This window comes from Hemiscyllium ocellatum, unplaced genomic scaffold (assembly GCF_020745735.1).
Source record: "Hemiscyllium ocellatum isolate sHemOce1 unplaced genomic scaffold, sHemOce1.pat.X.cur. scaffold_2674_pat_ctg1, whole genome shotgun sequence".
NCBI classification, from domain to species: Eukaryota; Metazoa; Chordata; class Chondrichthyes; order Orectolobiformes; family Hemiscylliidae; genus Hemiscyllium; species Hemiscyllium ocellatum.
This window is the reverse complement of record NW_026868161.1, coordinates 1,573-15,743: the sequence shown is the minus strand read 5'-3', so window position 1 is coordinate 15,743 and position 14,171 is coordinate 1,573. Positions and strand designations below refer to the sequence as shown.

Genomic DNA, 14,171 nt, shown 5'->3' with positions numbered 1-14,171 from the left:
GTCTCCCTCCGCCCTGGGGCACACCCTCTCCATCGTGGAACCATGTCTCTCCTTCCGCCCTGGGGCCCACCCTCTCCATCGTGGGGACCATGTCTCTCCCTCCGCCCTGGGGCCCTCTGTCTCTCCCTCCACCCTGGGGCCCTCACCATATCCCTCCGCCCTGGGGCCCACCCCCTTCATCGTGGGGACCATGTCTCTCCCTCCACCCTGGGGCCCTCACCATCTCCATCGTGGGGCCATGTCTCTCCCTCCGTCATGTGGCCCATCCACTCCATCGTGGGGACCATGTCTCTCCCTCCGGCCTGGGGCCCGCCCCCTTCATCGTGGGGACCATGTCTCTCCCTCCACCCTGGGGCCCTCACCATCTCCATCGTGGGGCCATGTCTCTCCCTCCGGCCTGGGGCCCACCCTCTCCATCGTGGGACCATGTCTCTCCCTCCACCCTGGGGCCCACCATCTCCATCGTGGGACCATGTCTCTCCCTCCGCCCTGGGGCCCTCACCATCTCCCTCCCTCATGGGGCCCACCCTCTCCATCGTGGGACCATGTCTCTCCCTCCACCCTGGGGCCCACCCTCTCCATCGTGGGACCATGTGTCTCCCTCCGCCCTGGGGCACACACTCTCCATCGTGGGACCATGTCTCTCCTTCCGCCCTGGGGCCCACCCTCTCCATCGTGGGGACCATGTCTCTCCCTCCGCCCTGGGGCCCTCTGTCTCTCCCTCCACCCTGGGCCCTCACCATCTCCCTCCGCCCTGGGGCCCACCTCCTTCATCGTGGGGACCATGTCTCTCCCTCCACCCTGGGGCCCTCACCATCTCCATCGTGGGGCCATGTCTCTCCCTCCGTCATGTGGCCCATCCTCTCCATCGTGGGGACCATGTCTCTCCCTCCGGCCTGGGGCCCGCCCCCTTCATCGTGGGGACCATGTCTCTCCCTCCTACCTGGGGCCCTCACCATCTCCATCGTGGGGCCATGTCTCGCCCTCCGGCCTGGGGCCCACCCTCTCCATCGTGGGACCATGTCTCTCCCTCCACCCTGGGGCCCACCATCTCCATCGTGGGACCATGTCTCTCCCTCCACCCTGGGGCCCTCACCATCTCCCTCCCTCATGGGGCCCACCCTCTCCATCGTGGGACCATGTCTCTCCCTCCACCCTGGGGCCCACCCTCTCCATCGTTGGACCATGTGTCTCCCTCCGCCCTGGTGCACACACTCTCCATCGTGGGACCATGTCTCTCCTTCCGCCCTGGGGCCCACCCTCTCCATCGTGGGGACCATGTCTCTCCCTCCGCCCTGGGGCCCTCTGTCTCTCCCTCCACCCTGGGGCCCTCACCATCTCCCTCCGCCCTGGGGCCCACCCCCTTCATCGTGGGGACCATGTCTCTCCCTCCACCCTGGGGCCCTCACCATCTCCATCGTGGGGCCATGTCTCTCCCTCCGTCATGTGGCCCATCCTCTCCATCGTGGGGACCATGTCTCTCCCTCCGGCCTGGGGCCCGCCCCCTTCATCGTGGGGACCATGTCTCTCCCTCCACCCTGGGGCCCTCACCATCTCCATCGTGGGGCCATGTCTCTCCCTCCGGCTTGGGGCCCACCCTCTCCATCGTGGGACCATGTCTCTCCCTCCACCCTGGGGCCCACCATCTCCATCGTGGGACCATGTCTCTCCCTCCGCCCTGGGGCCCTCACCATCTCCCTCCCTCATGGGGCCCACCCTCTCCATCGTGGGACCATGTCTCTCCCTCCACCCTGGGGCCCACCCTCTCCATCGTGGGACCATGTGTCTCCCTCCGCCCTGGGGCACACCCTCTCCATCGTGGGACCATGTCTCTCCTTCCGCCCTGGGGCCCACCCTCTCCATCGTGGGGACCATGTCTCTCCCTCCGCCCTGGGGCCCACCCTCTCCATCGTGGGACCATGTCTCTCCCTCCACCCTGGGGCCCACCATCTCCATCGTGGGACCATGTCTCTCCCTCCGCCCTGGGGCCCTCACCATCTCCCTCCCTCATGGGGCCCACCCTCTCCATCGTGGGACCATGTCTCTCCCTCCACCCTGGGGCCCACCCTCTCCATCGTGGGACCATGTGTCTCCCTCCGCCCTGGGGCACACACTCTCCATCGTGGGACCATGTCTCTCCTTCCGCCCTGGGGCCCACCCTCTCCATCGTGGGGACCATGTCTCTCCCTCCGCCCTGGGGCCCTCTGTCTCTCCCTCCGCCCTGGGGCCCTCTGTTTCCCTCCGGCCTGGGGCCCTCTGTTTCCCTCCGGCCTGGGGCCCTCTGTTTCCCTCCGGCCTGGGGCCCTCTGTTTCCCTCCGGCCTGGGGACCCCTCTCCCTCTGCCCTGGGGCCCTCTCCCTCTCACCTGGGGCCCTCTCTCCCTCTCCGTCCGCCCTGTGACCCTCTCTCCCTCTCCCTCCCCCCTGTGACCCTCACTCCCTCTCCCTCGGCCCTTTGACCCTCTCTCCCTCTCCCTCCGCCCTGTGGCCCTCTCTCCCTCCGCCCTGGGACCCTCTCTCCCTCTCCCTCCGCCCTGTGACCCTCTCTCCCTCTCCCTCCGCCCTGTGACACTCTCTCCCTCACCCTCCGCCCTGTGGCCCTCTCTCCCTCTCCCTCCGCCCTGGGACCCTCTCTCCCTCTCCCTCCGCCCTGTGACCCTCTCTCCCTCTCCCTCCGCCCCTGTGACCCTCTCTCCCTCTCCCTCCGCCCCTCACCTGCTTTGGGGTAGGTTGCGATGAGAAGATCCCCGGCCTTTGCCTGGAAAGTCTCCACCAGGCTCCAGTTGTCTGCGACCCAGTCTGGGAACGCCACGTCCTGGACCAGTTTAACCTGGGGCCTGGTCAGCACACAGTCCTTCAGGTCAGAGTGAGACCCCGTCTCCATCCCTCAGGCCTGGAACCGGGTCACACACACACGGGTCAGTTCACCCACTCTCCCCGGGGAGCGAGAGACAGAGAGATGGAGATAGAGAGATGTAGATAGACAGAGAGAGAGACAGTGAGAGAGAGAGAGAAGTTCCTCCCCCTCTCAGCCTTAAGTTGGTGTCCCTTCACTCTGAGACTGTGCCCTCTGTCCCTGGACTCTCCCATCAGGGGAAACATTCTCTCAGCCCTGACCCTGTCAAGCCCCTTTAAGGATCCTGAATGTTTCAATGGGATCCTCTCTCACTCTTCAAACTTCACGGGGGAGAGTCCCACCCTGTCTAACCTTTACTCAGAACGCAATCCCTACACCTCTCTCTCTCTCTCTCTCTCTCTCTGACCTTTCTCTGTCTGTCTCTCAGCACATCAGCTCTCCCTCAAATTGAAAAGATTTATATTCCCATATGCTCACACATAGACACTCCCTCACAGTCACACACACTCCCTTACACACACACTCTTTCACCCAGACACACTCACACTCTCTCTCATGCTCACACACGCTCTCGCTTTCTCTCTCTCTCTCTCACACACACAAACACAAAACGTTGTCAGCCCATGACAATGAGGAGAGAGAAGGAGACCCAGCGAGAGACACGGACAGAGGGAGGGAGGGACAGAGAGACCCAGCGAGAGACAGGGGCACAGAGGGAGGGAGGGACAGGGACACAGAGGGAGGGTGGGACAGAGAGACCCAGCGAGAGACACGGACAGAGGGAGGAAGACACAGGGTCACAGAGGGAGGGTGGGACAGAGAGACCAGCGAGAGACGGGGACACAGAGGGAGGGTGGGACAGAGAGACCCAGCGAGAGACGGGGACACAGAGGGAGGGAGGGACAGAGAGACCCAGAGAGAGACGGGGACACAGAGGGAGGGAGGGACAGAGAGACCCAGCGAGAGACGGGGACACAGAGGAAGGGAGGGACAGAGAGACCCAGCGAGAGACGGGGACACAGAGGGAGGGAGGGACAGAGAGACCCAGCGAGAGACGGGGACACAGAGGGAGGGAGGGACAGAGAGACCCAGCGAGAGACGGGGACACAGAGGGAGGGAGGGACAGAGAGACCCAGCGAGAGACGGGGACACAGAGGGAGGGTGGGACAGAGAGACCCAGCGAGAGACGGGGACACAGAGGGAGGGAGGGACAGAGAGACCCAGCGAGAGACGGGGACACAGAGGGAGGGAGGGACAGAGAGACCCAGCGAGAGACGGGGACACAGAGGGAGGGAGGGACAGAGAGACCCAGCGAGAGACGGGGACACAGAGGGAGGGAGGGACAGAGAGACCCAGCGAGAGACGGGGACACAGAGGGAGGGTGGGACAGAGAGACCCAGCGAGAGACGGGGACACAGAGGGAGGGTGGGACAGAGAGACCCAGCGAGAGACGGGGACACAGAGGGAGGGTGGGACAGAGAGACCCAGCGAGAGACGGGGACACAGAGGGAGGGAGGGACAGAGAGACCCAGCGAGAGACGGGGACACAGAGGGAGGGAGGGACAGAGAGACCCAGCGAGAGACGGGGACACAGAGGGAGGGTGGGACAGAGAGACCCAGCGAGAGACGGGGACACAGAGGGAGGGAGGGACAGAGAGACCCAGCGAGAGACGGGGACACAGAGGGAGGGTGGTTTTGAAGGGGGTGTTACCTACAGGATCTCAGTCAGTGAGGAGTTCAGGGCTGTCTGTGTGAGACTCCCGCTGTGGACTCTGAACAACTGAGCACCAGTCCAGTGGGAGCAGGCTCTGATAACATCACCCGTCACTTTGGGAAGGCACAGGGTAATCTGATTGGTGGCTGGGGAGAAGGGGAGGGAGCTGGAAGGGTGTATCCAACTGACAGAGAGGAGTGCTCACTGTCCACTACAGGACAGTGTCAGAGCGCTGGGATACTGGAGAGGAGCTGTGAGAGAGACCGCTCTCTCTCTCCCTCTCCCTCCCCATTTGTTTCTCTCTCTCTCTGCCCCCACAAACGCGCTGTCTCGCCCCCCCCGCCCACACACACACACACACACACACACACACACACACACTTTCTCTCTCCATTCCCACACTCTCTCTCCCTCTGCAGGTTTGGGGTCCATTGGAGATGGTGTAGAACAGGAGGGGACAGGGAGGGGTTTGGGGTCCCATTGGGGACGGTGTAGAGCGGGAGGGAACGGGGAAGGGGTTTGGGGTCCCATTGGGGACGGTGTAGAACAGTAGTGAACGGGAAGGGGTTTGGGGTCCCATTGGAGACTGTGTAGAGCGGGAGGGAACGGGAAGGGGTTTGGGGTTCCATTGGGGACGGTGTAGAGCGGAAGGGAACGGGAAGGGGTTTGGGGCCCATTGGGGACGATGTAAAGCCGGAGGGAATGGGAAGGGGTTCCATTGGGGACGGTGTAGAGCCCGAGGGAATGGGAAGGGTTTTGGGGTCCCATTGGGGACGGTGTAGAGCAGGAGGGAACGGGAAGGGGTTTGGGGTCCCATTGGGGACGGTGTAGAGCCAGGAGGGAAGGAGAAGGGGTTTGGGGTCCCATTGGGGACGGTGTAGAACAGGAGGGGACAGGGAGGGGTTTGGGGTCCCATTGGGGACGGTGTAGAGCGGGAGGGAATGGGGAAGGGGTTTGGGGTCCCATTGGGGACGGTGTAGAACGGGAGGGGACAGGGAGGGGTTTGGGGTCCCATTGGGGACGGTGTAGAGCGGGAGGGAACGGGAAGGGGTTTGAGGTCCATTGGGGACGGTGTAGAGCGGGATGGAACGGGAAGGGGTTTGGGCTCCCATTGGGGACAGTGTAGAACGGGAGGGGTTCGGGGTCCCATTGGGGACGGTGTAGAGCAGGGGGGAATGGGAAGGGGTTTGGGGCCCATTGGGGACGGTGTAGAGCGGGAGGGAACGGGAAGGCGTTTGGGGTCCCATTGGGGACGGTGTAGAGCGGGAGGGCACGGGAAGGGGTTTGGGGTCCATTGGGGACGGTGTAGAGCAGGAGGGCACGGGAAGGGGTTTGGGGTCCATTGGGGACGGTGTAGAGCGGGAGGGAACGGGAAGGGGTTTGGGGTCCATTGGGGATGGTGTCACTGGGACCATTCCAGAGGCAGCTTTGGAAATTTCAGGTGGTGTTGAGGGTGAAACCTTCTGGAAGTTTCCCCCTGGGACCAGTCCATTGCTCAGTCAGCCCGTGGACACTGCCCTCAGGCCAGTTCCATAGAAAGGGTGGGTGGGAGTGAGGGGAGTGTTTGGGTGGATCCTCTCGGAGTGAGCTCCAGAACAATGGAGCTTTGTGTACCGTATGGACAGGGCCCAGCTCTCCTGTTAGCCATGAACCCAGGCGTGTGACTTCCATGTGGACAGGATGCAGGAGCTCAATGCCCTCAGCCTGGTAACTCAGCAACGTTGTCTTTTCAGCTTCCAGGCTTCCTGAAGGGTGTTTGGGTTTATAATTAAGGTGGGTCCTTGGTCATATTTAATCCCAGCAACATCTTCAGGCAAACATCTCTCGCTCTGCCTTATCACAACCCTATCTCCCAATCTCCTTCACCACCCTGCACCCACTCCCGATCTCTGTAACCCCCTGCACCCTCTCCCTATCTCTGTAACCCCCTACACCCCCTCCCTATCTCTGTAACCCCCTACACCCCCTCCCTATCTCTGTAACCCCCACACCCCCTCCCTATCTCAGTAACCCCCCTACACCCCCTCCCTATCCCTGTAACCCCCTACACCCCCTCCCTATCTCTGTAACCCCCTACACCCCCTCCCTATCTCTGTAACCCCCCTACACCCCCTCCCTATCTCTGTAACCCCCCTACACCCCCTCCCTATCTCTGTAACCCCCTACACCCCCTCCCTATCTCTGTAACCCCCCTACACCCCCTCCCTATCCCTGTAACCCCCTACACCCCCTCCCTATCTCTGTAACCCCCTCCAATCCTCCTCTCCAGCCTGGCTTGATCCCCCCCACTCCCTAACTTCTCAAGAACTTGAACTTGAGGTCTCTGTCTGTCTCTCTGTCTCTCTCTCTCTCTCTGTCTCTCTCTTTTTCTCTCTCTCTCTCTCTCTTTCTCTCTCTCTCTCTCGTTATGATCACTACTTCCTAAATCTGTCCCACTGTTTGGGGGGGGATCTGTAGTAAATACGCTTTTGTTATGTCACTGAATTGCAGTAGCGCCTGTCTGAGGTGAAATAATCACACTTCTGTGTTATCGAGGCTTGTTAAGAGTTTATTCTGAGTTCCCCCGATCCTTCTCGTCCCGGTCCCAGCTCCTGGCGAAACCTCACCGAGCACGGAGCCATCTGTCTCTCGTAATGTTCATCAAAACGTTCATTCTCAGCCACCGTGAAATGGGTCTTCCAGTCTCCCACCTCACCTGGGAGGGAGGGATAGAGAGAGACAGAGGGAGGGAGAGGGGGAAACAGGGAGGGAGGGATAGAGGGAGAGACAGAGGGAGGGAGAGGGGGAAACAGGGAGGGAGAGGGTGGGAGGGAGAGAGGGAGAGACAGAGGGAGAGAGAGGGGGAAACAGGGAGGGAGAGGGTGGGAGGGAGAGGGTGGGAGGGGGGAGAGACAGAGGGAGGGAGAGGGTGGGAGGGAGAGACAGAGGGAGGGAGAGGGGGAAACAGGGAGGGAGAGGGTGGGAGGGAGAGAGGGGGGAGAGAGAGGGGGGAACAGGGAGGGAGGGACGGAGGGATGGAGAGGGGGAAATAGAGAGGGAGAAGATGGGAGACAGAAGATGGGAGGGAGAGAGAGGTAGAGGGAGGGAGAGAGACGGGGAACGAGGGATGGAGAGGTTGGGAGGGATAATGGGAGAGACAGAGAGGGGTAGGGGCGGTGGGAGAGACACAGAGGGACCCAGAGGCAGACAGGGAGAGATGGTGTCAATCCCATGGATGAGTAGGTGATGGGAGAGAACTGAGCCCCTCCATCCCCTTGCCCCTTTTCAGAGCCCACCGCCCCTTGTCATCGCTCATAGGGAACCTCAGCGAGTCTCTGCAGTGGGTCTTGTAGAGGGTACACACTGCTGTCTCTCTGCTTCGGGGGGGGGGGGAGGGAGTGAACCCCCAGGATGTTGATAGTGGGGGGGAGGGGGATTCAGTGATGGTAACACCATTGAACGTCAAGGGGGCGATGGTTAGATTCTCTCTGTCCCCCACCTTTTTGGCCTCTGACCTTGAACCCACCTTTTCTCATGAACCTGGAGATGGATTGGTCCATGACGTTGCTGGGCAACATAGTGTAATTAGCCATTGGGTTGTCCCTCATGACCTTGAAAGAGGAGAGATGGACAATCTTCTCGAGGACGTCATCTTCTAGAACCTTCCCCATGAACCGGGCCACCTTCTGGATCTCCCTCCTGGGGTTCTAGATGGAGAGGAGCAAAGGAGAGAGGGGTTAGAGCTCCCGGGGTCAGGGAGAGGGTCCATGCAGGGTCAGGGGTCAGTGAGTGGGTCCATGCAGGGTCAGGGGTCAGAGAGAGCGTCCATGCAGGATCAGGGGTCAGAGACAGGGTCCATGCAGGGTTAGGGGTCAGAGAAGCTCCATCCAAGGTCAGGGGTGAGGGAGAGGGTCAATGCAGGGTCAGGGGTCAGTGAGAGGGTCCATGCAGGGTCAGGGGTCAGAGAAGGTCCATCCATGGTCAGGGGTCAGTGAGAGGGTCCATCCAGACCCTGATGTCTCTTGTCTCCCTCTCCCTCCCCCTCCCTCTCCCTCCCCCTCCCTCTCTCCCTGTCTCTGCCCCCTCCATTCTCGCTCTGTCACACCCTCCAACCCTCGTTCTCCCCCACACTCTCTCCATCTTTACCTCCTTCATGTCTTCATAAAAGAGGAAGAGAATCCGATGTTTCTCCTTCGCTTCCCACCAGCCCTTCGCATGGTCATACCAGGATCCCCAGGAAACTGGAACACACAGAGATCACACAGTCAGATCCCAGTCTCCCTCCCCTCAAAACCCACTGCCACGGGGTCAAAGATTCAACACAGACAGTGTAGAGGGAGCTTTACTCTGTATCTAACCCCCTGCTGTCCCTGTCCCAGGGATGGGGGGACAGTGTAGAGGGAGCTTTACACTGTATCTAACCCCCTGCTGTCCCTGTCCTGGGAGTGTTTGATGGGGGACAGTGTAGCAGGAGCTTTACTCTGTTCAAGGTTTGTGCGAAGATTTGTAGCTCGGGTGCTCGTTGTTGTGGTTCTGTTCGCCGAGCTGGAAGTTTTTGTTGCAAACGTTTCGTCCCCTGGCTAGGAGACATCATCAGTGCTCTGGAGCCTCCTGCGAAGCGCTTCTTTGATGTTTCTTCCGGTATTTATAGTGGTCTGTCCTTGCCGCTTGCGGGTGTCAGTTCCAGCTATCCGCTGTAGTGGTTGGTATATTGGGTCCAGGGCAATGTGTTTGTTGATGGAGTTTGTGGATGAATGCCATGCCTCTAGGAATTCCCTGGCTGTTCTCTGTCGGGCTTGCCCTATGATAGTAGTGTTTTCCCAGTCGAATTCATGTTGCTTGTTGTCTGAGTGTGTGGCTACTAGGGATAGCTGGTCGTGTCGTTTTGTGGCTAGCTGATGTACATGTATGCGGATTGTTAGCTGTCTTCCTGTTTGTCCTATATAGTGTTTTGTGCAGTCCTTGCATGGGATTTTATAAACTACATTAGTTTTGCTCATGTTGGGTATTGGCTCCTTTGTTCTAGTGAGTTGTTGTCTGAGTGTGGCTGTTGGTTTGTGTGCTGTTATGAGTCCTAAGGGTTGCAGTAGTCTGGCTGTCAGTTCTGAAACGCTCCTGATGTATGGGAGTGTGGCTAGTCCTTTTGGTTGTGGCATGTCCTCGTTCCGTGGTCTATCACTTAGGCATCTGGTGATAAAGTTGCGCGGGTATCCGTTTTTGGCGAATACCTTGTATAGCTGTTCCTCTTCCTCTTTTCGCAGTTCTGGTGTACTGCAGTGTGTTGTGGCTCTTTTGAATAGTGTCCTGATGCAGCTTCGTTTGTGTGTGTTGGGGTGGTTACTTTCATAGTTTAGGACTTGGTCTGTGTGTGTTGGTTTCCTGTGTACCCTTGTGGTGAATTCTCCGTTGGGTGTTCTCTGTACTATCACGTCTAGGAATGGGAGTTGGCTATCCTTTTCCTCTTCTCTCGTGAATCGGATGCCTGTGAGTGTGGCATAGATGATCCGGTGTGTTTTTTCTATTTCCGTGTTTTTGATGATTACGAAAGTGTCATCGACATATCTGACCCAGAGTTTGGGTTGGATTTGTGGTATGGCTGTATGTTCTAACCTTTGCATAACTGCCTCTGCTATGAGTCCCGAGATTGGTGAGCCCATGGGTGTTCCGTTGATTTGTTCGTATATCTGATTGTTGAATGTAAAGTGTGTAGTGAGGCACAAGTCCAGTAGTTTAAGTATGCCGTCTTTGTTGATAGGTTCCGCCTCCTGTGTTCTGTTCTGTATGTCCAGTAGGTTGGCTATTGTTTCTCTGGCTAGGGTTTTGTCAATCGAAGCGAACAGTGCCGTCACGTCGAATGAGATCATGGTATACAAGGTATTCACCAAAAACGGATACCCGCGCAACTTTATCAACAGATGCCCAAGAGATAGACCACGGAACGAGGACATGCCACAACCAAAAGGACTAGCCACACTACCATACATCAGGAACGTTTCAGAACTGACAGCCAGACTACTGCAACCCTTAGGACTCATAACAGCACACAAACCAACAGCCACGCTCAGACAACAACTCACTAGAACAAAGGACTCGATACCCAACATGAGCAAAACTAATGTAGTTTATAAAATCCCATGCAAGGACTGCACAAAACACTATATAGGACAAACAGGAAGACAGCTAACAACCCGCATCCATGAACACCAACTAGCCACGAAACGACACGACTAGCTATCCCTAGTAGCCACACACTCAGACAACAAGCAACATGAATTCGACTGGGAAAACACCACTATCATAGGGCAAGCCAGACAGAGAACAGCCAGGGAATTCCTAGAGGCATGGCACTCATCCACAAACACCATCAACAAACACATTGCCCTGGACCCAATGTACCAACCACTACAGCGGATAGCTGGAACTGACACCCGGAAGCGGCAAGGACAGACCACTATAAATACCGGAAGAAACATCAGAGAAGCGCTTTGCAGGAGGCTCCAGAGCACTGATGATGTCTCCTAGCCAGGGGACGAAACGTTTGCAACAAAAACTTCCAGCGCGGTGAACAGAACCACAACTTTACTCTGTGTCTAACCCCGTGCTGTCCCTGTCCTGGGAGTGTTTGATGGGGGGACAGTGTAGAGGGAGCTTTACTCTGTATCTAACCCCGTGCTGTCCCTGTCCCTGGGTGGGTTTGATGGGGGGACAGTGTAGAGGAAGATGTTTCTCACTTTGACCGTCCATGAAATTTTGGAGGAATTCCTGCCAGGTCCCAGGGTGAGGCATGTTTTGGCACATCCGATGGAAGTGAAAGTAGGAGACCGCATTATCCTTGGCATTTCGAGCGACTACAATTACCTGGGAACAGGGAGAAAGATGCATTCATTAATCCCCTCAGTATCTCCCCCAAAAATCTATCCATCTCCCAGTCTCCCGCACTCTCCCCGTGTCCCTCAGTGTCTCCCCCCAACAATCTATCCATCTCCCAGTCTCCCTCACTCTCCCCGTGTCCCTCAGTGTCTCCCCCCAACAATCTATCCATCTCCCAGTCTCCCACACTCTCCCCATGTCCCTCAGTGTCTCCCCCCCCCCCCACCTCAGTCCCGTACCTTACAGTCCTGCTCCCAGAAGGATTTGGGAACGAGTTGGAAAGGCAGGTGGGTTTTGACCGTCCGCGGTGACTCCATCTTCTCCAACAGCTCGATTCCTGCAATTAACCCGGACAGGGTTAGCCCGGGCTGGGGGGGTCCCACACGTTATCCTCCCTCCTCACCCCCTCCCAGGGGTACGGGGGTCACTGACAGAGACACTCACCGCTGGGAAGATTGATCGGACCAGGGAAAAACTCCAGGAAGGGGATGCGGTCGTAGACAGGAGCCCGTCTACACACCTCCACATCGGCCTCACAGTTAATGAGATCCACAATTTCCTGGGTCCAGGTGGTCCCTACGGAGGGAGGGAGAGGGTCAGAGACAGAGAAAGGGAGGGAGTGGGAGGAAGAGGACAGAGCAGCAGAGTGAAGGACAGGGCGTAAAATATAAACATAGTCAATCATTCAACCAGACCCTCCCTAACCCACTCGCCATGTCTCCGCCCTGGGGCCCTCACCATCTCCCTCCCTCATGGGGCCCACCCCCTCCATCGTGGGGACCATGTCTCTCCCTCCATCCTGGGGCCCTCACCATCTCCCTCCGTCATGGGGCCCACCCCCTCCATCGTGGGGACCATGTCTCTCCCTCCACCCTGGGGCCCTCACCATCTCATTCCGTCATGGGGCCCACCCTCTCCATCGTGGGACCATATCTCTCCCTCCGCCCTGGGGCCCTCACTATCTCCCTCCATCGTGGGATCATGTCTCCCCCACCACCCTGGGCCCCTCACCATCTACCTCCATCGTGGGACCATGTCTCTCCCTCTGCCGTGAGGTCCTTTCATTTCACCCTGGAAACTCTCCCTCTCTCCTGGAACCCTCTCCCTCCGCCCTGGGGCCCTCTCTCCCTCTCCCTCCGCCCTGGGGCCCTCTCTCCCTCTCCCTCCGCCCTGGGGCCCTCTCCCTCCGCCCTGTGACCCTCTCTCCCTCTCCCTCCGCCCTGGGGCCCTCTCTCCCTCTCCCTCTGCCCTGGGGCCCTCTCCCTCCGCCCTGTGACCCTCTCTCCCTCTCCCTCCGCCCTGGGGCCCTCTCTCCCTCTCCCTCCACCCTGTGACCCTCTCTCACTCTCCCTCCGCCCTGTGACCCTCTCCCTCCGCCCCGTGACCCTCTCTCCCTCTCCCTCCGCCCTGTGACCCTCTCTCCCTCTCCCTCCGCCCTGTGACCCTCTCTCCCTCCACCCTGTGACCCTCTCTCCCTCCGCCCCGTGACCCTCTCTCCCTCTCCCTCCGCCCCGGGACCCTCTCTCCCTCTCCCTCCGCCCCTGTGACCCTCTCTCCCTCTCCCTCCGCCCCGGGACCCTCTCTCCCTCTCCCTCCGCCCCTGTGACCCTCTCTCCCTCTCCCTCTGCCCTGTGACCCTCTCTCCCTCTCCCTCCGCCCCTGTGACCCTCTCTCCCTCTCCCTCCGCCCCTGTGACCCTCTCTCCCTCTCCCTCCGCCCCTCACCTGCTTTGGGGTAGGTTGCGATGAGTAGATCCCCGGCCTTTGCCTGGAAAGTCTCCACCAGGCTCCAGTTGTCTGCGACCCAGTCTGGGAACGCCACGTCCTGGACCAGTTTAACCTGGGGCCTGGTCAGCACACAGTCCTTCAGGTCAGAGTGAGACCCCGTCTCCATCCCTCAGGCCTGGAACTGGGACACACACACACACACACACACGGGTCAGTTCACCCACTCTCCCTGGGGAGCAAGCGAGCCTCACCCCCACGTGTCTGAGAGAGAGAGAGAGATACACAGGGGAAGAGACAGAGAGAAAGAGAGATAGAGATAGAGAGAGAAAGAGAGAGAGAGAAAGAGAGAGACAGTGAACAAGACAGACGCAGGGAGGAGAGTCCCAGCCTGTCTAACCTTTGTTAATAAGACAATCCCTCCATCCCAGAAAGCATCCCTCATGGACTATCCCTGACCTGCCTCCAGTGAAATCTCTCCTTAAATAAGGGGAACTAAAACTGCTCACAACTCTCCAGGTCTGGTCTCCCCAGCACCTCGCCCAGTTGCAGTCTGACCTCCCGGCTCTGAGACTCCAGCCCCCTTGAAATGAGGGTCAACATTCCACTGGCCCTTCCTGATTCCCTGCTATCCCTGGGTACTTGCTATCTGTGCACCAGGCTCCCCCCCTCCTCCATGTCCCTCTGTGTTCTGCCTTGCCCTGCATGAACATCGTGTTGCGCACCGATCCCACTGGGCTCAGCGTCACTCACCTGTAAAATAAAGTCTCCTCCTCACACAGTGTTTCACGCAAGACGGAGAGACAGAGAGAAACACCGAGAGAGAGAGAGAGATAACACCGAGAGAGACAGAGTGCAACAGAGAGAGACAGACAGACAGACAGACTGACTTTGCGAGGGAGACAGAGAGGGAGAGAAGGGTTGTCGGGGTGGGCATGTTACCTGTTTTGGACGACTCAGGCGTGAGCAAAGAGCTGGAAGTTTTCGAGTCTCACTGCGAATCTCTAACAGTGCAATGGTTCAAAGGG

General features: G+C 58.9%; 3 protein-coding genes across 5 annotated transcripts in view; all 3 read right to left on the bottom strand.

Annotated features, from left to right (window-relative positions):
• The window catches only part of LOC132812348 (sulfotransferase 1C4-like), a 6,744-nt gene extending 3,849 nt beyond the window's left edge, over positions 1 to 2,895 (bottom strand). For both annotated transcript variants that reach the window (XM_060822923.1, XM_060822925.1), the window contains exon 1: positions 2,715 to 2,895. In XM_060822923.1, coding sequence (XP_060678906.1) covers positions 2,715 to 2,883 — 169 coding nt within the window. In that variant the 5' untranslated portion in view covers positions 2,884 to 2,895. The remainder of the gene's footprint in view (positions 1 to 2,714) is intronic.
• The window catches only part of LOC132812345 (sulfotransferase 1C4-like), a 27,720-nt gene extending 13,557 nt beyond the window's left edge, over positions 1 to 14,163 (bottom strand). Inside the window, exon 1 of the mRNA XM_060822920.1 lies at positions 14,086 to 14,163. The gene's annotated coding sequence lies outside the window, so the exon portion shown is untranslated. The remainder of the gene's footprint in view (positions 1 to 14,085) is intronic.
• LOC132812347 (sulfotransferase 1C4-like) lies at positions 7,091 to 14,171 on the bottom strand. Of its 2 annotated transcripts, none has more exons than XM_060822921.1 (8): positions 14,086 to 14,171; positions 13,144 to 13,321; positions 11,864 to 11,995; positions 11,659 to 11,756; positions 11,281 to 11,407; positions 8,696 to 8,790; positions 8,076 to 8,256; positions 7,091 to 7,265 (listed from the first exon to the last, which is right to left on the bottom strand). In XM_060822921.1, exons 2-8 carry the CDS (start codon positions 13,310 to 13,312, stop codon positions 7,111 to 7,113), a joined length of 957 nt encoding a protein of 318 aa, XP_060678904.1. In that variant the 5' UTR covers positions 13,313 to 13,321; positions 14,086 to 14,171; the 3' UTR covers positions 7,091 to 7,110. The 2 variants fall into 2 exon arrangements, with proteins under 2 accessions (XP_060678904.1, XP_060678905.1); XM_060822922.1 differs by having other exon boundaries at positions 13,144 to 13,327; positions 14,086 to 14,165.

Bases quoted from the DNA above. Each gene is read 5' to 3' on its own strand.
- LOC132812347 (XM_060822921.1), bottom strand. From the start codon at position 13,312: ATGGAGACGGGGTCTCACTCTGACCTGAAGGACTGTGTGCTGACCAGG. The intron at 11,757-11,863 runs GTGAGTGTCTCT...GGTTAATTGCAG, and splicing joins TCCGATCAATCTTCCCAGCG to GAATCGAGCTGTTGGAGAAG. The intron at 11,408-11,658 runs GTACGGGACTGA...CCCTGTTCCCAG, and splicing joins TCTGGGAGCAGGACTGTAAG to GTAATTGTAGTCGCTCGAAA.